Source organism: Zingiber officinale, chromosome 2A, assembly GCF_018446385.1.
Source record: "Zingiber officinale cultivar Zhangliang chromosome 2A, Zo_v1.1, whole genome shotgun sequence".
Classification (NCBI taxonomy): domain Eukaryota; kingdom Viridiplantae; phylum Streptophyta; class Magnoliopsida; order Zingiberales; family Zingiberaceae; genus Zingiber; species Zingiber officinale.
Genome location: NC_055988.1, coordinates 173,150,812 through 173,168,690, shown reverse-complemented (window position 1 = coordinate 173,168,690; position 17,879 = coordinate 173,150,812). Strand labels below are relative to the sequence as shown.

The 17,879-nt window shown below is 35.3% G+C and overlaps 2 protein-coding genes across 3 annotated transcripts; one reads left to right on the top strand and one right to left on the bottom strand.

Moving 5' to 3' along the window:
* Nucleotides 1-2,411: 2,411 nt before the first annotated feature.
* On the top strand, nt 2,412-9,712 carry LOC122043329 (ATP-dependent zinc metalloprotease FTSH 8, mitochondrial-like). The gene is made up of 8 exons (XM_042603901.1): nt 2,412-2,583; nt 2,655-2,886; nt 2,982-3,056; nt 4,192-4,325; nt 5,126-5,614; nt 5,821-6,588; nt 8,342-8,569; nt 9,017-9,712. The coding sequence occupies exons 1-8, from the start codon at nt 2,524-2,526 to the stop codon at nt 9,491-9,493; spliced, it is 2,463 nt and encodes an 820-aa protein (XP_042459835.1). The 5' UTR covers nt 2,412-2,523; the 3' UTR covers nt 9,494-9,712.
* A 2,946-nt stretch (nt 9,713-12,658) lies between these two features.
* LOC122043328 (factor of DNA methylation 1-like) lies at nt 12,659-16,989 on the bottom strand. 2 transcript variants are annotated; one of them, XM_042603900.1, is made up of 7 exons: nt 15,897-16,989; nt 15,160-15,341; nt 14,148-14,216; nt 13,951-14,055; nt 13,789-13,905; nt 13,444-13,656; nt 12,659-13,215 (listed from the first exon to the last, which is right to left on the bottom strand). In XM_042603900.1, exons 1-7 carry the CDS (start codon nt 16,873-16,875, stop codon nt 12,988-12,990), a joined length of 1,893 nt encoding a protein of 630 aa, XP_042459834.1. In that variant the 5' UTR covers nt 16,876-16,989; the 3' UTR covers nt 12,659-12,987. The 2 variants fall into 2 exon arrangements, with proteins under 2 accessions (XP_042459834.1, XP_042459833.1); XM_042603899.1 differs by having other exon boundaries at nt 13,789-14,055; nt 15,897-16,988.
* Between the last annotated feature and the right edge of the window lie 890 nt (nt 16,990-17,879).

Here is a 17,879-nt window from a genome sequence, read left to right as displayed (position 1 = left end):
CAGTGTGTAATGAAGAAATGCACCCCTATGCTTGGTCTGGAGTGACAACATTTTTATGCACCATGACACTCACTCATTAATTCATCCACACAATGGTATTACCAGCAGAAGTGGGATGTCATGCGTGAGGAGTATCAACGATTTGAGGATGTTCTAAATTACTTTTGGGATATATGGTTACACCCTTACAAAGAGCGGTTTGTTTCAGCCTGGGTTGATCATGTATGCACCTTGGGAGCAATTCAAATCAAAGGTATAGTCACTTTATAGCTTTATTATTTCAATTTTGTTAATTATTGTACTATTTCAATTCTTTTCAGTATTAAAATATAATGCATTTTTTTATTACAGGACAGAGTCTACACATGCGAGACTGAAGTTATATTTGGGAGATATCATGTCATTTCTACAAACATCTTTTAAAAAAATACATAAGATATTGAGAATTTAGTTCGGGGATATTAAGAAATCGTCCGAGAGATCTCTCAACATTCTATGCCATCAACATTTACATGATAACATTTTTAGTCAAATAAGGTGTCGAATTTCATTAGAGGCAATGTAGTTGATTTCTAATTAGCTAAAATGCGTTGAGGAAATATCTCACTAGCTAGCCAGCAGATGCAACTATTTTATCAAAATTATATATGGATTGTCATGCGAGCACGATCTTGCATATTAATGCTACTTTTTCATTCCAATTCCACTACAGAGTATCAACGCTTATTAGAAAAGATTATCTATGCACGTACATCAGTTTAATGACAAGGGAGTATGACCTAATAGGACATCCCACGTTGTTGAGATATTAGATGGGATGAATCCACATATGTGAGAGCATATGATAGACAAGTTTTTCGATATGATAGATCTATCTCAAAGTATTGTTCGAGCCCCTTCATACAACACAGAACATAGAGGTCGATCTACAGGTAGAGATGAGCAAAATGGGCGTCGCATATTTTTTTTTGCAGATGCATCCACTCCAGGATCTAGAGTCTCTCAACCGGCTGCAACATCTCGAGAGAGAGGAAGACCTGGAAGGGGGTTGAAGGTTCGCAATACTCAAACGACTCATGATCACTCTCTAGTTCTACCCATCCATGATACTTATATTGAGAAATTACCTGTGCCTCTGCAGCGTTATATTTCTCACACTATTGACGTTCAATCTGATGGTCATTGTAGATTCAAGGCAATAGCTGCACTAATAGGGTATGGTGAAGAATGTCGGTTTCAAGTACGATTTTAGCTTATAGAAGAGATTCAACAAAATAATGATCTATATGATCAACTTTATCCAGATCAAATTTGGTAGTCAATCTATTATTCTCATTGAATTGGTTCAAGTCATGGGTATCAGAAATGTATTGAATGAACTCTATGCCTTTGGGAATTGTCATCACATCAAGATACAATCTTGTACTGCATACATTTGGTGAGAATGATGGGAGTTGTTTTATTGACTTGTCATTAAGAACTCCTCTAGTTCCAAACCAAGAGCGTTGAGAAATAGTTGTTGTCCATGTTGGCAATCACTTCGTGTAAGTTTTCTTATACTCTCATTACCCTGTACCACTCATTACAACATGGTGGTGGCAACATTCATCGAACTAAGCTAAAGGATGAGTCACTTGTTATAGGACACGTGTTCATTTGTGGTACGAAATAATAGGTACACCACCACTAAACACGTCGGAAGCAGAATTTAGAGGCAATATTGATTAAAATTTTTATTTTCATATATTTTTATTTTTTTTTTGTATTATTAGATGTACTCTTCATTTGAAAAAAAAATGTTTATTATTAAGTGATGAATGTGTTCACTATTAATTGCTAGTATTTTTATTAGTTTCAAATATATAATTTTTATTTTGTTAAAATTTTTACAAATAATAACTCCTAAAATCTATAACTAAAAAATAAACAAAATATTACAAACATATTAAAAAAATTATTAAAAAATGATAAAAAAACTGATTAAAAAAAAATAAAACCAATAGATAAAAGAAACCCAAAAAAACTTGGGCAATTATTCGAAGGGTATAATGGTAAAAACATTGGTGGGGCTGGGAGGTGAGGGTGTGTGAGAGGAGGGAAAAGCCGCTCTCATTTCTTAATGGGTTTCTAAGTGGATACTTGGAGGCTCATTAAGGTCCGAAATTATATAAATATTTACACGGGCCTCTATGTTCTATTTCTTAATGGGCTTTTGAGTGGATTCTTGGAGCCCCATTAAGATCCAAAATTGTGTAAGATTTTCCGCCTTGCTTCCCAAGAAACAGTCTCGATGGCTGTTTGACTCGCCCCTCGAAACATCCGATCTGGTCGGTTCCTGGATTGCCACGTAGGATATCTCAGTGGCGCCCACGGTTACTTGGGCGAATCTAAAATCCGCTTTAACCCCGTCTGCTGTCTAGTCTCCTCCCCAGAAGAGCTTCCGGAGGAATTAATCCAGGAACCCTAGATCGCCGCTAAGGTTCTTCCATCTCCGCTGTCCCGAGGCCTCTCGGTTAACGTAGGATGATCTTCTCCAAGCTCGCGCGCTCGATCTCTCGGCCTTCGCGTAAAAAAACCGGACTTGTAAGTTCCTTGCGCTTTCCTGATCGTGGCTGGTTGTGTATTCTGTTCATTTATCGGTTTTATTTCCCTAGGGAGGAATTTTTGGCGTTTCCGGGGCGAGGTTTGGATGCTCGAGAGAAGCCCTTTTGCAAAATCCGATCTTGCACGGGGATAACGGAGGGTTGAAGTCCCTGAGGGGCTACGTCACCTCTGCAATAGTCGGTCGAAATATCGGAAAAGGGGATCGATTGGGAGATTTTAGATTCCTCTTGGCAGGTTCAACTTTTAGGCGATTCTTTTCGAGTGAATCACCCGAAGGGAAAAGTAAGAAAAAAATTATATTTTTATGTTGAGGCGATTTGGGAATAAATGCATGAATTTTGTTAGCATTTATCTTATGCTTTGATTTGTTATTCTAGAATACGAGAACTACTATCCCAAGGACAAAAAGGAAATTCCGAAAGGCGATGAGAACAAACAATCAGAAGGAAAAGGTATTATTCTATGGTTCTTAACCCGGTAATTTATCAGTAACTGCAAGGATTAGATCTACTTTTCAACTAAACCTGAGAAGCATGGGGTTATCAATGTATTTCTTGCCGATCAGTGTAGTTTATCAAGTGTATTAAACCATGTCTTGCTAAACTTGCCTTAGTACTAAACAGATAAATGTCTTTAGAAAATATTCTTGAAAGTCTGCTGTTACTAAGTAACTTGAATCCACTTTCCATCCCTTAACTGTGGTTGTCATGAAATGTCATCTAAAGCTCTAGGCCTAAAATTTCCTGTGTTCAAAAAATTGAAAGAAAGCTCAATTTTGTTGTCACTAAATTACATTCGTGCTTGGGTCAGATTGAATTGAGCTCTATTAGTGAATACTGAGCACTGTTTTCTCTGTTTTTTCAATTTCTCTTTTTCTAGGTCAATCAACTCTATCTTAGAAAAGTGGCATAGTGAATAGGTCATGCAGGGTCCTACTATGTTACCAAATATAGTTGTAGATCACGTCTTAATATAGGAAGTTGTGGTTAGAGTTGGCAAATTTGATGTCTTCACAAATTGCAAATCACATGCAAGCATCACTGATGACGCAGGTTTATGTTAAGGTTGGCCATCCACCTTTAGTGATTGTGAAGTAAATCTTGATGCTCATATAGCATGCTGAATCTCATTTATTTATTTATTGAAGTTATAATGGCATTGCTGAATCAACACTTCCTTTTTTAGATGAACTAAAGCCATTTCATCCAGTAGTTTTGGTTCACAAGTCCGAGGCCAATATAGGGTTTCCAACCTTATTTCCTAATGTAATTTTTCTATTGTTAGTTTAGGAGTTTGTTCACAACCTCTTTGGAAGATAGTTTATCATTTCTATAGGTAGGGTTCAAATTCAGATTTTAACTGCTACATGTTTCGCCTTCTGGATAATTCAGTAACTAATGTCATTCAGCTAATTGCTACTGCTGAAAACCTTGATTTGAGTTAGTTTTATTGTGTTCAAAGTAAACTTGAGTTGAGCATGTGCTTGTTGTGAATTGTGATATTTCAGTTCAAATTACAGAATATCAAATATTTAGTTCAAGTTTTCTTTTTTGACTTTTTTATATCCTACTTTTTGTTCATTTATAGAGGAGTCGAGCACAGATGATTTTGGAGGATTTCAAGAGAACATAACCAAGAATTTGCAGAGTGTCCTTGGTCCATTACTTTTACTGGGATTGATGTTTTTTTCAAATTCTCTTGGTTCCTCTGACCAAAAGGAGGTTTGTATGTCTATTAGCACATATTTTGTCGTTTTGTTACTGTACCGTCTACCCAAGATCTTTTCATGTATTCAATATCATTAACCCCGTAACTTATAAATGCAAATAAATAAATAAATTGTAATACAGCTTTTCGAGATTATTAAGCTTGTATCACTTTTTATTGCTCTATTCATTGACAACTTCTCCTTTTATATATTTGATTCCCCTTTGATTTCTGTTCTGAAAGGCAATCAAGTTCTACCTTGAGATTGCTATTTTTTCTTTGACTCTAGAATAGGTATAAGTTGAGATGGTAGTAGACTTATCATGTACCTATAGTTGATTATGTAACTATTTTCGAAGTTAATTTATCTCAACATTCTTTTTAGCAATTTCAAGAGTTGCTATAGCAAATAATTTATATATTTGATACTAGAGCTAAAAAGAAGATGACTTGCTTGGATTGACCATTTTTTTCCTCTGGTGTGGACAATTTAATATTTGAGTTTATCAAAGCATATAGAATCTTATATTTTCAGTAGGAGCACTCCAAATTAGACCCATGGTTGTGAAATGCGATATCATAATTTTTACTTTTTAAGATATTAGAAAATACACTAGTCTGATAGTTCACTCTGCTTAAAGTTCTATTCTTTAAAATGTCAAACATATATTGTGACACACATACATAAACATTATTGTTTTTATCATAACTAACCGTGGACTCAATAAACTCACATTTCTGGGTATGTACTGACTTATATCTTATTTTATTTTCTAGTTTTCTGATATCACACTTTGAATGTTTTTATTTGCAGATTAGTTTTCAAGAGTTCAAGAACAAGCTTTTGGAACCTGGTTTAGTAGATCACATTACTGTATCGAATAAATCAGTAGCAAAAGTTTATGTCAGGAGTTCTGGATATGGTAACAATCAAGCCAAAGACAATGAAATCCAGGAAACTGGAACACCTGTCCCTATTCATACTACTAGCCAATACAAATATTACTTCAATATTGGAAGTGTTGAATCATTTGAGGAGAAGCTGGAAGAAGCTCAGGAAGCATTGGGGATAGATCCTCATAATTATGTTCCTGTTCGGTACATTTCTGAAGTAAATTGGTTCCAAGAAATACTCAGATTTGCCCCCACTGCATTTCTTGTGGGGTTTGTCTACCTCATGGGACGAAGAATACAGAGTGGATTTAGCATAGGTGGTGGTGGTGCTGGTGGAAAGGGGGGTCGTGGCATATTTAACATTGGAAAAGCTCAAGTGATGCGAATGGATAAGAATTCCAAGAACAAGGCAAGCAATCACTTGAACTTTTTATAAAAGCAATTTTATGTTTGATGATTGCATGGGATAATATTCATTCAGTGTGAGATTACTTCATTCCCTTCAACGTAGAAATAACATCTTTTATAACCATTCTCTTTTATTAGAAAGTTTCTGCTATTGTTTGATCATGTAATTGGATATTCAATTATTCTAGTTCATTATTGTTGGTTCAGGTATTTTTCAAAGATGTAGCCGGTTGTGATGAAGCCAAACAAGAAATTATGGAATTTGTTCACTTCCTAAAAAATCCTACAAAGTATGAGGAACTTGGAGCAAAGATTCCCAAAGGTGCTCTTCTCGTAGGTCCTCCAGGCACAGGAAAAACTCTTTTAGCAAAAGCAGCAGCTGGTGAGTCTGGTGTCCCCTTCCTGTCGTTATCAGGTTCAGATTTCATGGAAATGTTTGTAGGAGTTGGACCTTCCAGGGTGAGGAACTTATTTGTTGAAGCCAGACAATGTGCTCCAAGCATAATTTTCATTGATGAAATTGATGCGATTGGCCGAGCAAGAGGTCGTGGAGGATTCTCAGGCTCCAATGATGAACGTGAAAGCACACTAAATCAGTTGCTTGTTGAGATGGATGGATTTGGGACAACATCTGGTGTTGTTGTACTAGCTGGCACTAATCGCCCAGATATTTTGGATAAGGCTCTCTTGAGGCCTGGAAGGTTTGATCGTCAAATTTCTCTTGATAAGCCTGACATAAAAGGACGTGACCAGATATTTCGTATCTATCTTAAGAAGATTAAGCTTGATAAAGAGCCCGAGTATTACTCTCAGAGACTAGCGGCACTTACACCTGGTTTTGCTGGAGCTGACATTGCTAATGTCTGTAATGAGGCTGCACTAATTGCTGCTAGAAATGAGGGTACAGAAGTAACAATGCAGCATTTTGACGCAGCTATTGACAGGATTATTGGTGGCTTGGAGAAGAAAAACAAGGTAATTTCTTACTTTAATGTAATTGCGAGAGTTTTATTCATCTTCCCGGAAATGCACTCCATTACTTGTTTTGCCATATCATTGTAACCTTTATTGTCTAATTCTTGTTGATTGCTACGAGGATAATATTTCCTCTTTTTTTTCATGTTTATTTTGATATTTTTTGGTCCTTGCTTCTTTTATGCTATCATCTTACAGTGGCAATGACATTTCAAATCATAAATTTGTGATCCCTAAGTTTTATATTTCGGTTATAATACTAAGTGCTCGTCAAAGTTCAATCTACATTATTTTGTTTATAAGTTTGTGCTAGCTAAAGTGTTTCTCTAGTTTATGTGTTTTTGAGCCATTTTAAGTGATTGAAACATATCTCTTAATTGCTTTTTATAATCACTAAGATTCTATGATGTGCCTTTTTGAATGCAAATAAATGCAGGCATCATGTTATTGAATTGCAAGTGGTCACCTTAGATCCATATCTTTATTCACATAGTTTGAGTGTGCTTGCCGCCAATTTGGATGAACTTAAAAGTTTTTTTTTTTTTTTTTTGCTGTTGAGAATCAATCTTACTACTATTTACTGACTTCGTACAATGTTTCTTTTTTTATTTTCTCATCTGATAAAATTTCCTCGCTTTGTGGCTTTGGTTGGAACATTGTGCTTGGGTAGCATTTATAGGATAAACCCCTCCAACCAGTGAACAAATTCTCCAATACATGATACAAGAACACATGTCGGTATAAATATACAAAAGCAACGCAGTTGGTATTCCATCGTCTTGCCAATTGTGTATTTAAGATAAGTGTCATTTGCCCAATTATTTGCTACAACTGTGGAAAACTAGATGATTTGTTTTTGGATTAGTGCAACACATCAATACCATCTATAGTTAATTTGCCCAATTAATCGATTTATTTTTTGATTAGTGTAATAGGAGTTCCATCAATGCCTTTTAGATGCTTTAAACTCAATGTTAATGCTGACTTATGGTATTTAGTGTTTTAGTGCTAAAAAGGGGTAATTACCAATCTCATGACTTATTATTCAACAATCGATTTGGAGACAGAGCTTTCAGTACCTAAATCTCAATTTTTTTTAAAAAATATATTTCAACCCAAAATTTCATCTTGCTAACGAAAAAGGTTTTGTTGATAACAAATATTGTGGAAAAAGCAACACAATTTGGCAAGATGAAATCTTATTTTATTTACTTCTGCTATTCCATTGCACAATGTTCATAAAATTATTCAACAGATTTTATTTGTTACAGTTAATTTTACCCTTGTACTATTTTTTTTTGTTACAATTTAAATCTTTGTTATTTATCAGGTAGAATCCAACTTATTTTATGTACTAGAAATATGTTGATTCTAACATTTTATTAAAGTCGTACGGTGCAACACACAGTTTAATGATTCTTCGTATATAAGCACCTACTATGGAAGAGTCGAACTGTCTCTAGTGCACTTGCTCATAGGTTTAATCCTTTTAGGCGAATATTGGCATTCCAAATGCTTTCGGTATGCTTAAGCTCGTTCCTAATTGTTGAACGAAGCACATTAGCTCTGTATTATCATGCTAGCTTAGGAGCCTTGAACTATTAATTCTCGAGAATGACAAAATGGTAAGTAGACTTAAATTGTTTTAGAATCTAAACTTATCAGTGGTAGTTTGAAAGATCTTTCTTGACACAATATATTGTTCTTGTTATTTCTTGGGTTTTGATCTGACTCATCCGCTTAAACTGGTCAGGTAATTAGCAAACTGGAACGGCGAACTGTTGCTTATCACGAATCAGGACATGCTGTTGCAGGATGGTTCTTAGAGCACGCAGAACCTTTACTCAAAGTTACAATAGTTCCTCGCGGAACCGCAGCGCTAGGCTTTGCTCAATATGTGCCGAGTGAAAACCTCTTGTTAACCAAGGAGCAGCTCTTCGACATGACTTGCATGACGTTAGGGGGACGGGCATCCGAAGAGGTAGAATTTCACCATTTTTGGCTTTCATTTTTGCACTCAAAATCACAAAAAAAATTGTATCGATAATTTGATGCTCTTATGGTGATGAACTATTGGATTACTGGTAATGCTCGATACTAAACTAAAAGTTTATCCCTATTCCTAGTTTTGAGCTTGGTTTTAGTGACAAAAGAAGATAAGGCTTTCAATTCCTAACATATGGTTTTGTTCTCATCAGAGGTGGTTATTTGATCTTACTCGGAAGAATTTGAGTTGGCGGTTCAATGAAGGATAATTGTTTTGTCTTCCGGATAGCATTTATACTGACTCAGATTTGTTTCTAGCAATATCAAATCTATATTTAGATCCATTTCACCATAGAGTCAGCTTAAAGACACTGATCGATCTGTTCAATGCCGATCAGAACTGTGTTGATATGAATAATCTTTGTAATTTGTTTGCTCTCAGGTTCTTTTGGGCAAGATCTCGACTGGAGCTCAGAATGATCTTGAAAAAGTGACCAAGATGACTTACGCCCAAGTTGCGGTTTACGGCTTCAGTGACAAGGTTGGCCTCCTCTCGTTTCCCCAGAAGGAAGATTCGTTCGAAATGAACAAGCCTTACAGCAGCAAGACGGAAGCCATCATCGACGAAGAGGTCAGAGAGTGGGTATCGAAAGCATACACGAAGACACTGGAATTGATCAAGGAGCACAAGGATCAGGTCGCCCAGATCGCGGAGCTGCTGCTGGAGAAGGAGGTGCTGCACCAAGAGGACTTAATCAGTGTACTCGGAGAACGCCCGTTCAAGTCTGACGAACCGACGAACTACGACAAGTTCGTACGAGGCTTTCAAGACGAGAACAGCACGAGCGTCGACGCCCCCAAGGACGAAACAGTGTTGGAGGATGATGGGTCAGTGAATGGGGAGGTCCTGCCGGCATAACTGAGCTTCGTCGATGAGAGAATCGGAAGGTGTATATGGTCACAACTTGCTTGCCCATGTAGAGGAAGGAATTGTACAAAACTCAAATAACAAACTGCATCAGGCAAAACCACAATGGAGTGGTGGATTTAATTATTGTAAACTAATCTTGAAAGCAGATTATTTTTGATACATTCAATAATGTTGCTCAAATGATAAACTAAATGTATTCTTTTTTTATTTATTTTTGGTTGGTAGTAAAAAGTAAATGATAAACTAAATGCATGCGCGTGAATAAATATTTTGACCAAACTTTTATTTGAATATTACTTGTATGGCGGTAAACAAGCCGAGCGGGGTGTTTGAAACTTTGATACGGTAAAATTAAGCTATTAACGATTATTCATGATTTAATTTATTTTTTCTTACAAGTATTTGATTTAAATTTAATTTGAGTCTAGTAAACCAACGAATTTTTAATTTAAACTTATTTATGATCATTAATAAGCTGAGTACATATATGTTTAAATTTATTTATTTAGGTTAGCGAGTTGTTTAGATTTATTTATTTAATTGATTTTGTATATTGAACAAACGTAAATATGTTTTTATTAGATCGAACATTAAATTTATTCACGAACATTCAATTCATTTACCACTCTAGTTACTTTGATGGTTTTTAATTTTATTTTAGTTTTTTACTATACTTATTTCTTTTAGTTGGTATCATATAGTCAGTTTATGCCGATTAATTCTAGAATGACCGGTCTGATTTCACGGAAATTTCTCACTGATTATTAAGATAAATCAGGAAAACACTCATAACGGATGACCATCAATCCAGCGCTTTTAGGTCAATCACTCATTAAAAGAAATTCATCCATTAATTCGTCGAAGTTGGAATTCAATCCTTATATGATTGGAAAACTAAAAAGATGCTCTATCACTCCACTATTATCGGGGGTATTATAATTATTTCTTTTTATAGCAAAAAATGAAATTATCATCTCGACAACCCTACTAGGGTTACCACACTGGTCTTTTTGATATTTGAGGCAATGGATTTTTTTTAAAAATTTTAACCTGTCCAGTTACACTAAAATTTCTCATTGATCATCTTAATAAATAAAAGCATATACATAGAGATCTATTTTAACCGCTAATATTTTCGGATCCGCTGTCTATTAAAAAAATTCCTTTGAATTTCCAATTTCAAATGTCTGATTAGAAGTGCCTAATCAGGCACCTGCCCCAAGGGGCTTGAGGCAATGAACTTTGCACCAGGGGCAAGGTTGAGTGGGCTAATGCGGGGTAGATTTATTATAATAGGGTAAGAATTCAAATCTTGATAAAGCTGAGGAAAAAGTCCTTCCTGCACTAGCTAACTATAGCTTTCCGATGTAACTCCTCACATATGATCATGAGATTGATCGTGTGGAACTGTTGGATGATGAATTTCACCTTTTACTATAATTAAGGTAATCAACTTTTGATTATATTGTTCGTGCATATAAATTATCTGGATTTGTTAGAAGATTATTTTTTCTTTAATATTATTATAATAAAATTCTTTTAACTTCATCAAAATTATTATAAATATTTTTATAATATATCAATTTAATATTTTTCTAAATTCAATTAAGGTGGATAAAATATTATTATATTAAAACATATTTTTATTAAAATTATTTATTTATATCAAATTTACTGAAACTGCTGTAACAAAACTAAAAGGGTAAATTAGAGAAAAATAAGAGTACTATCGAAATAAAAAATATATTGAGATATTATTTTATATTTTAAAAATATTTCCCTTTTAATTTTTGTTGACTAAAAATATTTAACAACTACTATTGAAGTGCAAAATAAGCATAATTATATTACAGTAATTAACTTCGAATCATATAATACTGTTCATAAACATTAAATCATTCACAATTAAGTATAATAAAGTTTTAAGCACTTGAACTCCTAATTTAAGAGTATTGGATATTGTAAATCTTAGAGACCAGAAACCGATTATAATAAACAATAAAGTGTATGATTTAATAAGTTTTGTTATATATATATATATATATATATATATATATATATATATATATATATATATATATTTTGATGCCGGCTAAATTAATCATCAATCAATTATCTCCATTATTAAATTAATCATTAATTGATCTTCTGCTCTATATAATCTTCAATAATTAGACATATATATATATATATATATATATATATATATATATATATATATATATATATATATATATATATATATATATATTTATTTATTTGATGATCGGCTAAATTAATCATCAATCAATTTTCTCCATTATTAAATTAATCATTAATTGATCTTCTGCTCTATATAATCTTCAATAATTAGACATATTCTTGCCCCATGTTAATACAATTGGCACTTACACATGATATTATTATAATAAATCTAATATTCTTAAATTAATCATCCATTATATTAATTCATCAAAATTAGAATTCAAACCTCATCCTAAAAAAAAATCATAAGAAGACGCTCTCTCACATCCACAGAGCAAAAACAAAAGGATACACATCAATTAATTAAATAAATAAATAATTAGAGTAATTAAATAAAATAAATAAACTTGAACAATAAAAATTATAAAAATGTTTATGAGTAAAATCATATTCATTAATAAAACACTTAAATAAACAAAACAAAAAAGCCTTCCCAAACAAAAAAAAAAAAAAACAAACTTGTAATATTAAATCCACTAACCAATCTAATTATGAACCCAAATAATATCTAAATGATTTTTATTTTTTTGAACACCCATGGCTCAGTTTAAACTCGACTTAGCTCAATTCCCTTATCAAACAAATAAACTTAGTTCGGCCACCCTATCAACAAATATAAATACCATAAAACTTGGTTCAACTTAACTCAGCTTGACCTGAAAAGGCTCCAATGAAAAGAAGAGCCTCCTGATAACCTTCTCAAAATTTTGAATTCTTAAGATTGACCAGTCAACAGGGGAGGGCAGTGCTGCTGAGAAGACGACAGCTTTCGCTTCCTCCAAAGCTTTGCACCTGCCTCGATGAGGGCTCTGGGTGCTGCCAAATAATCTTAACAATTCATTAGCAAATAGTACAGAACTGTCATCATAGGCTGGTTACTGATATCAAGAAACTAAAAACAGAAAGAAGTGAAAAGAAACACATCACAAAGGATCTGGTACATCTAATAGGATTGGAGATTTACAACTTGCAGTGTCAAAAATAAATTACCTTGGCCTGGAACACACAAAAGAGGGCCTGCTAAGATAGTGAGATGATACAATAAGTTTCATGGTTCATGAGAAATCATTTTCTAGGGGGCTCCAGAAAATACAAACATCTCTTATTAGAAGCATCGCACAAACAGAGGACCAGAGATGATTTCTGAAGAGTCTGACTAGGCTAATTGATGCAAACTTGCCAGCTAATTCATCTGACTTATGTTAGGAAAAGATAACCTTAGTCAACGCTTGGTCTCCTCATTTTTTACGCTTAGAAGACTTCCAGTGTTTTATAATGTACTGCACTATCTCCTTCATTGATGCCTTTCGTCCATCCTTGAAGTTCCAGAGCTCTGGTACCACGTATCTTCCGCTGGGGTTATATTCATTCAGTTCTTGTAGAGCTGTTTTCACTGCATTGCATACATCGTCTCCATACTCGATCCATAGTTTTTTTAGCTTTGGGTCATCCTCGACGAGGAATTCCTGTAGGACGCAAAATCTATGTATTAGTAATCAATTGTCCCAATTCAGAGGCAAGAGGATAACATGAAGGCAGACAAGTAAAACAAGCCATAACACAAAATGTTAATATTTTTGAGATTTATAAAACCAAAAACATGGCAAACTGATGCGCCAGTTTCAGAGTTAAAGATATCTACAATTTCAAAATGATAGGCAGACAAAGAAGAGTCGGTAGCAAAGTATACATACTTCCTCCTTCCCATTCGTGACAACTATCTTAAACGGATGCCATGATGGATTCTTCAGTTCTTCTTGCCAGCTAGAACATAATTCAGCAGCTTTGATGTCAGCCTCATCAGACTTGAATTTTTTCTTGGCAGCATTCTGAAAGGCCTTCTCATCAAGTTCACCCATTCTTTTGATCCCAATCAATGTACGGCCAGTAAGTAAATCCTCCAAACCCTAACCAGCCACTCAAACAGTTAGAACAATTCAAAGATGAATACTTTGTAGCGATATATAATGATGCTAAAACATGCAACAAGAAGATTAAAAACATGAGGTGTGAGTGCATCTTAATTTAGGAAGGCAGACCGTAAGCAACTCTTTCCGAGCAGCCTGCAACTCATCATTGCTTTCTCGTTCTTTCTTTATGAGAGTATTATTCAAGGACTCCAATTCTTCTCTTTCTCTTTCCAACTTTTGTTCCATTTCCTGTATATCTGCAGCATCTTCCCCTTCCATTTGCTTCATGATTTTTAAGTTCCATTGCAAGTTTTCTATTTCTAACTCCAGTTGTTGTTTATGGTCAATTTCCTTCTCTAATTGAAGAACTCTTGCAAGAGCAGCTTCTTTTTCCTTCTGAATGATTCCCAATGATGGAAATTGACCACATGTAAGATTATGGTAGAAGAACAAACACGAAAGTTATATAAACACACTATAACTATCACCTTCTGCTCTTCTATGAGTCTCAAGACTTCTTCCTCTGTTTCTTTTTGAAGCATTGATGCTTCTTCAACCTGCCATTATAATAGTAATCAACAATTAAAGCATAATCAATAAGATAATATTGTGGGATTTCATCCAACTGAAGCAATCAAATTTGTAAGCAAAAATACAATACATTCTAAGGTTGAAAAATCTGCAGCAACACAAAAGTAGAAGTACAATACACATCCATATGGGAGCAAGTGGCAGAAAAGATTTCAGCCAAATAAACAGTAAGAAGAATTCAATCTGTTTGAGTGGAAGATGTGGGGATAGAGGGAGACTAAAGAAAAAAATCAGTCAATATAATTAAGAAAAATAATTTGAATATTGTTAGTGATATAGATTTGTATAGGGATCAATGGAAGGATTTCATCTAGCCAATTTCAAATAGTTGGACATACATAAACTTAATGTTGATGGTGAACATTAAAATATGATGGTACAACAAGTCCAAATATTATTCTTCCCAGAACCAAATAACATTTAAATTATAGCCCGAACAAAAGGATCCTAAGGTTCTTCTCATGAAAATATAATTATCAGCAAATATAAATACATCATGAATATTAGCTGCTAAAAAGGGGCATTACTAAGAGCAATATTTGAGCTTGCGCAGCCTATCCATTAAACCAAAAACACTTGTCTAATATTATAACTCTTTCAGAATGACTAAGCTTATGAAATGTATGACAAAATTTTGAAACCTTACTAGCAGATAACGGACACTAATGTGGAAGACACTATGCAATAATTTAAGAACCATGCAGGTGCAAACACAACTTTGGACAAGATATATATATATATATATATATCTTACAATGGAGAAGAATATTTGAACAGCTTAAAAGTGATTATCCTAATTACTCAATGATCTAGAACTCCATTAACATATTATTAGTAAGAAAATTGGAAAAATAGTCCTATATAATGCAGAAAATGAGGATATAATACACTAAACAGCAAGTATTGTACCTTTTGCTTCTCATCATCAAGTTTCTTTCTTTCATCCTCATTTTGTGCTTCCTTATTATCCAGTTCTTTGGACCGCGATTCAACTTCCTTTCTCTTCAAGTCCAACTCTGCCTTCAGCTTTTCATTCTCCTCAAAAATCTTGAGGGTAGTATCTCTTGCAGTGCGCTGTAAGTTTCTCATTTCTGAAAAAAAAAGAAGAATCAAGTGACTTCCAATCAGAAGAAGGCAAAATATAATCATCAGAGAGAAATTTGAGAATGCTTTAGGATTGAATGAAGAATGACACAAATATTAACAATAAAGTATTCACAACCAACACCAAGTGAGTTTATTACCACAGTTTAATTCCTCAGCTGCCAAATATTATGTACTAACAAATGACACATTACATTGAAAATATATCTAAATTGACTGATACTAACATCTCATGAAGAGAAGCAACCTGCACAAATAAATTCTGGTATTATGATTTATAATATTTGTAAATGGCCATTAGTATTTCCAAGGTTTCAAGTTTATGATATATTAAATGCACATCTGCCTTAAAGAAAGCAACAAGACAATAAAGTTAATCTAGCCCTACCATGTTTTTTCAAGAGCAGCTATAACTTGTATATTTCAAAGCAACACCAAGTATCACATTTGTATCTATGACGAAGTTATGATCGCTGGGACAATATTTTGAACTAAAATGACATGATAAAAGTAATAGTTTTAGCAAGGTAAGATGAACATACCATCATTATAAGCTTGATGAAGCTTGTCTTTCTCATAAATCAGTTGGTGGATGACGAGATTAGTTTTGTTGTTCCTCACCTCCCAGTCATGCAAGTGCTGATTTTTAACATCGATTTGGTATGCTAGATTGGCGACAAGTTTACCTTTCTCCTTGTTCTCCTCTTCAGTGACCTGCTTTATGGTCTTTAGTTCGCCGTGTTTCCTCAGGTACCGACCAATGCCGCTGTCTTCGTTGTAGTCATCAGAGCGGGCGATCCATCCATACAATGTGCTGGAGACGTCACCCTGCAGCTCAATCCATTGTTCCCTACCACATCGGCTTGCCTTAAAGCGTTTCTCAAAATACATGGCATTTTCAAACCCGCCCCAGCTGTGTTGGAACTTAACAATCACGGTGGTGCCGGTAGATCTTCCCCCTTTCTCCAAATGCAAGAAGACTGTGTCGGTGGGGTGGAATTCCGCGAGCTGATCAGCAAGTGAGTTAGTTTCCCCCTCTGCTTCGGATGGATCGGCATTGACAAGGACAGCCATCCAAGGCCAAACGAACAGCTCCTCTTCGGGGGGAGGCTCCGAGTCGGCGGCAGCGGCGGTGGTAAGGGAGGACAAAGGAGAGGGAGAGGGAGAGCGAGGGGCGGAGGGGACAGCGGCGGCGGTGACCGCGGCTTTGAGATCCGCCGGGGGGAGGGAAATGGAGGGGGCGAGGTCGCGCTGGAGGAAGCGGGCGAAGGCGCGGTGGTTGGCCTTGAGGGAGCCCTTGCGGGAGCTGGAGGCCCCGATGCCAGTGGCGTGCTGGAGGAGATCCTTGAACTGGTAGTCCCGCTTCTTCTTGCCGGCGCAGAAGGGGCAGCGGAAGGTGCCGTCGGGGTTGCAGATCCGGTGGTTCCCGGTCCTCAGCGCCGTGTAGCTCTCCTCCTCGTAGTCCTCCACCTCCGAGTCGCTCACATCGGTGTCCTCGTCCGACGAAAAGCCGTTCTCCATTCCAATTCCGGCGGATCGGGATCCAAATCACGCAGGAGAAGTGATGAGGAAGAAGAGGTTTAAGGAAGGGTTCAGATGTGAAAAGAGGATATCGGTCGATGAGGCGGAGAAGACGAGAGTTTTTTATACTCGTTTTTCTTTCCTTCTGGATTTCATTTCATTTTTATTTTATGTTTAAAAAAATGAGCGTTGTTTTCCTTGAAGCGGAGGGAGGCTGAGTGGAATTCGATAGTTTTTGGTTGCAAGTACACTGGCAGACGATCCGCGTGAGGTGGATGACTCCCCAGGGGTGGGTCCCACAAAAGGCGTATCATAATACGAGCCCAAAATAAATACGCAGTGTGGGTTGATTGGACGTTGCGTCAAAACAACCATAATATATTACCATTATAATATTTATCGTTTTATAAAAATATAATTGATTGACACGTACTCATTATAACAACCCAGGTCTTTCATATATATTTTTTTAACATTAATATTTATTATTTATAAGTCTCATCGTCTACTCATTCATTTTAAAATTATATTATACTAAATAAATACATTTTAAAATATATTTTAAAATATTTAAATTATTATTTTTTAAAATAATAATCTTACTTGTAAAAAAAAATAATTTTACCATTTTTTAATAATATTAAAAATTTTATAATTTAAAAAAATAAAAAAATTGAGAAAAAGAGTGTTTAAATGTTTGAACACCTTTGAAGACTCTCTCTCCTCTTTCTTGTGAGTGAGCATTATAATATCCACTCACAATGGAGAGGGGGTATTAACACCCCTATGGGGATGCTTTTATCGAAAGTGCCCCTCTCTCTATCTCTCTCCTTTCCATCTACCCCCTTTCTCTATCATCCACTTAGAAGAAATAGAATGAGATGAGGGCATTCTCGGTATCGATAGCATCAAATCAACTCTCGGCGTGTAGGGTTGTAAATGAACCAAGCGTTTGTGAACAAGTTTAGTGTTCGGTTTGGTAAGAGTATATTTATGTTCGTTTA

Excerpts from the sequence above, each read along its gene's own strand:
- LOC122043329 (XM_042603901.1), top strand. The coding sequence starts at position 2,524 with ATGATCTTCTCCAAGCTCGCGCGCTCGATCTCTCGGCCTTCGCGTAAA. Across the intron at positions 4,326-5,125 it reads GTTCCTCTGACCAAAAGGAG|ATTAGTTTTCAAGAGTTCAA; the intron begins GTTTGTATGTCT and ends TTTTATTTGCAG. Across the intron at positions 5,615-5,820 it reads ATAAGAATTCCAAGAACAAG|GTATTTTTCAAAGATGTAGC; the intron begins GCAAGCAATCAC and ends TTGTTGGTTCAG.
- LOC122043328 (XM_042603899.1), bottom strand. The coding sequence starts at position 16,875 with ATGGAGAACGGCTTTTCGTCGGACGAGGACACCGATGTGAGCGACTCG. Across the intron at positions 14,217-15,159 it reads TTGATGATGAGAAGCAAAAG|GTTGAAGAAGCATCAATGCT; the intron begins GTACAATACTTG and ends TTATAATGGCAG. Across the intron at positions 13,657-13,788 it reads CTCGGAAAGAGTTGCTTACG|GGTTTGGAGGATTTACTTAC; the intron begins GTCTGCCTTCCT and ends GTGGCTGGTTAG.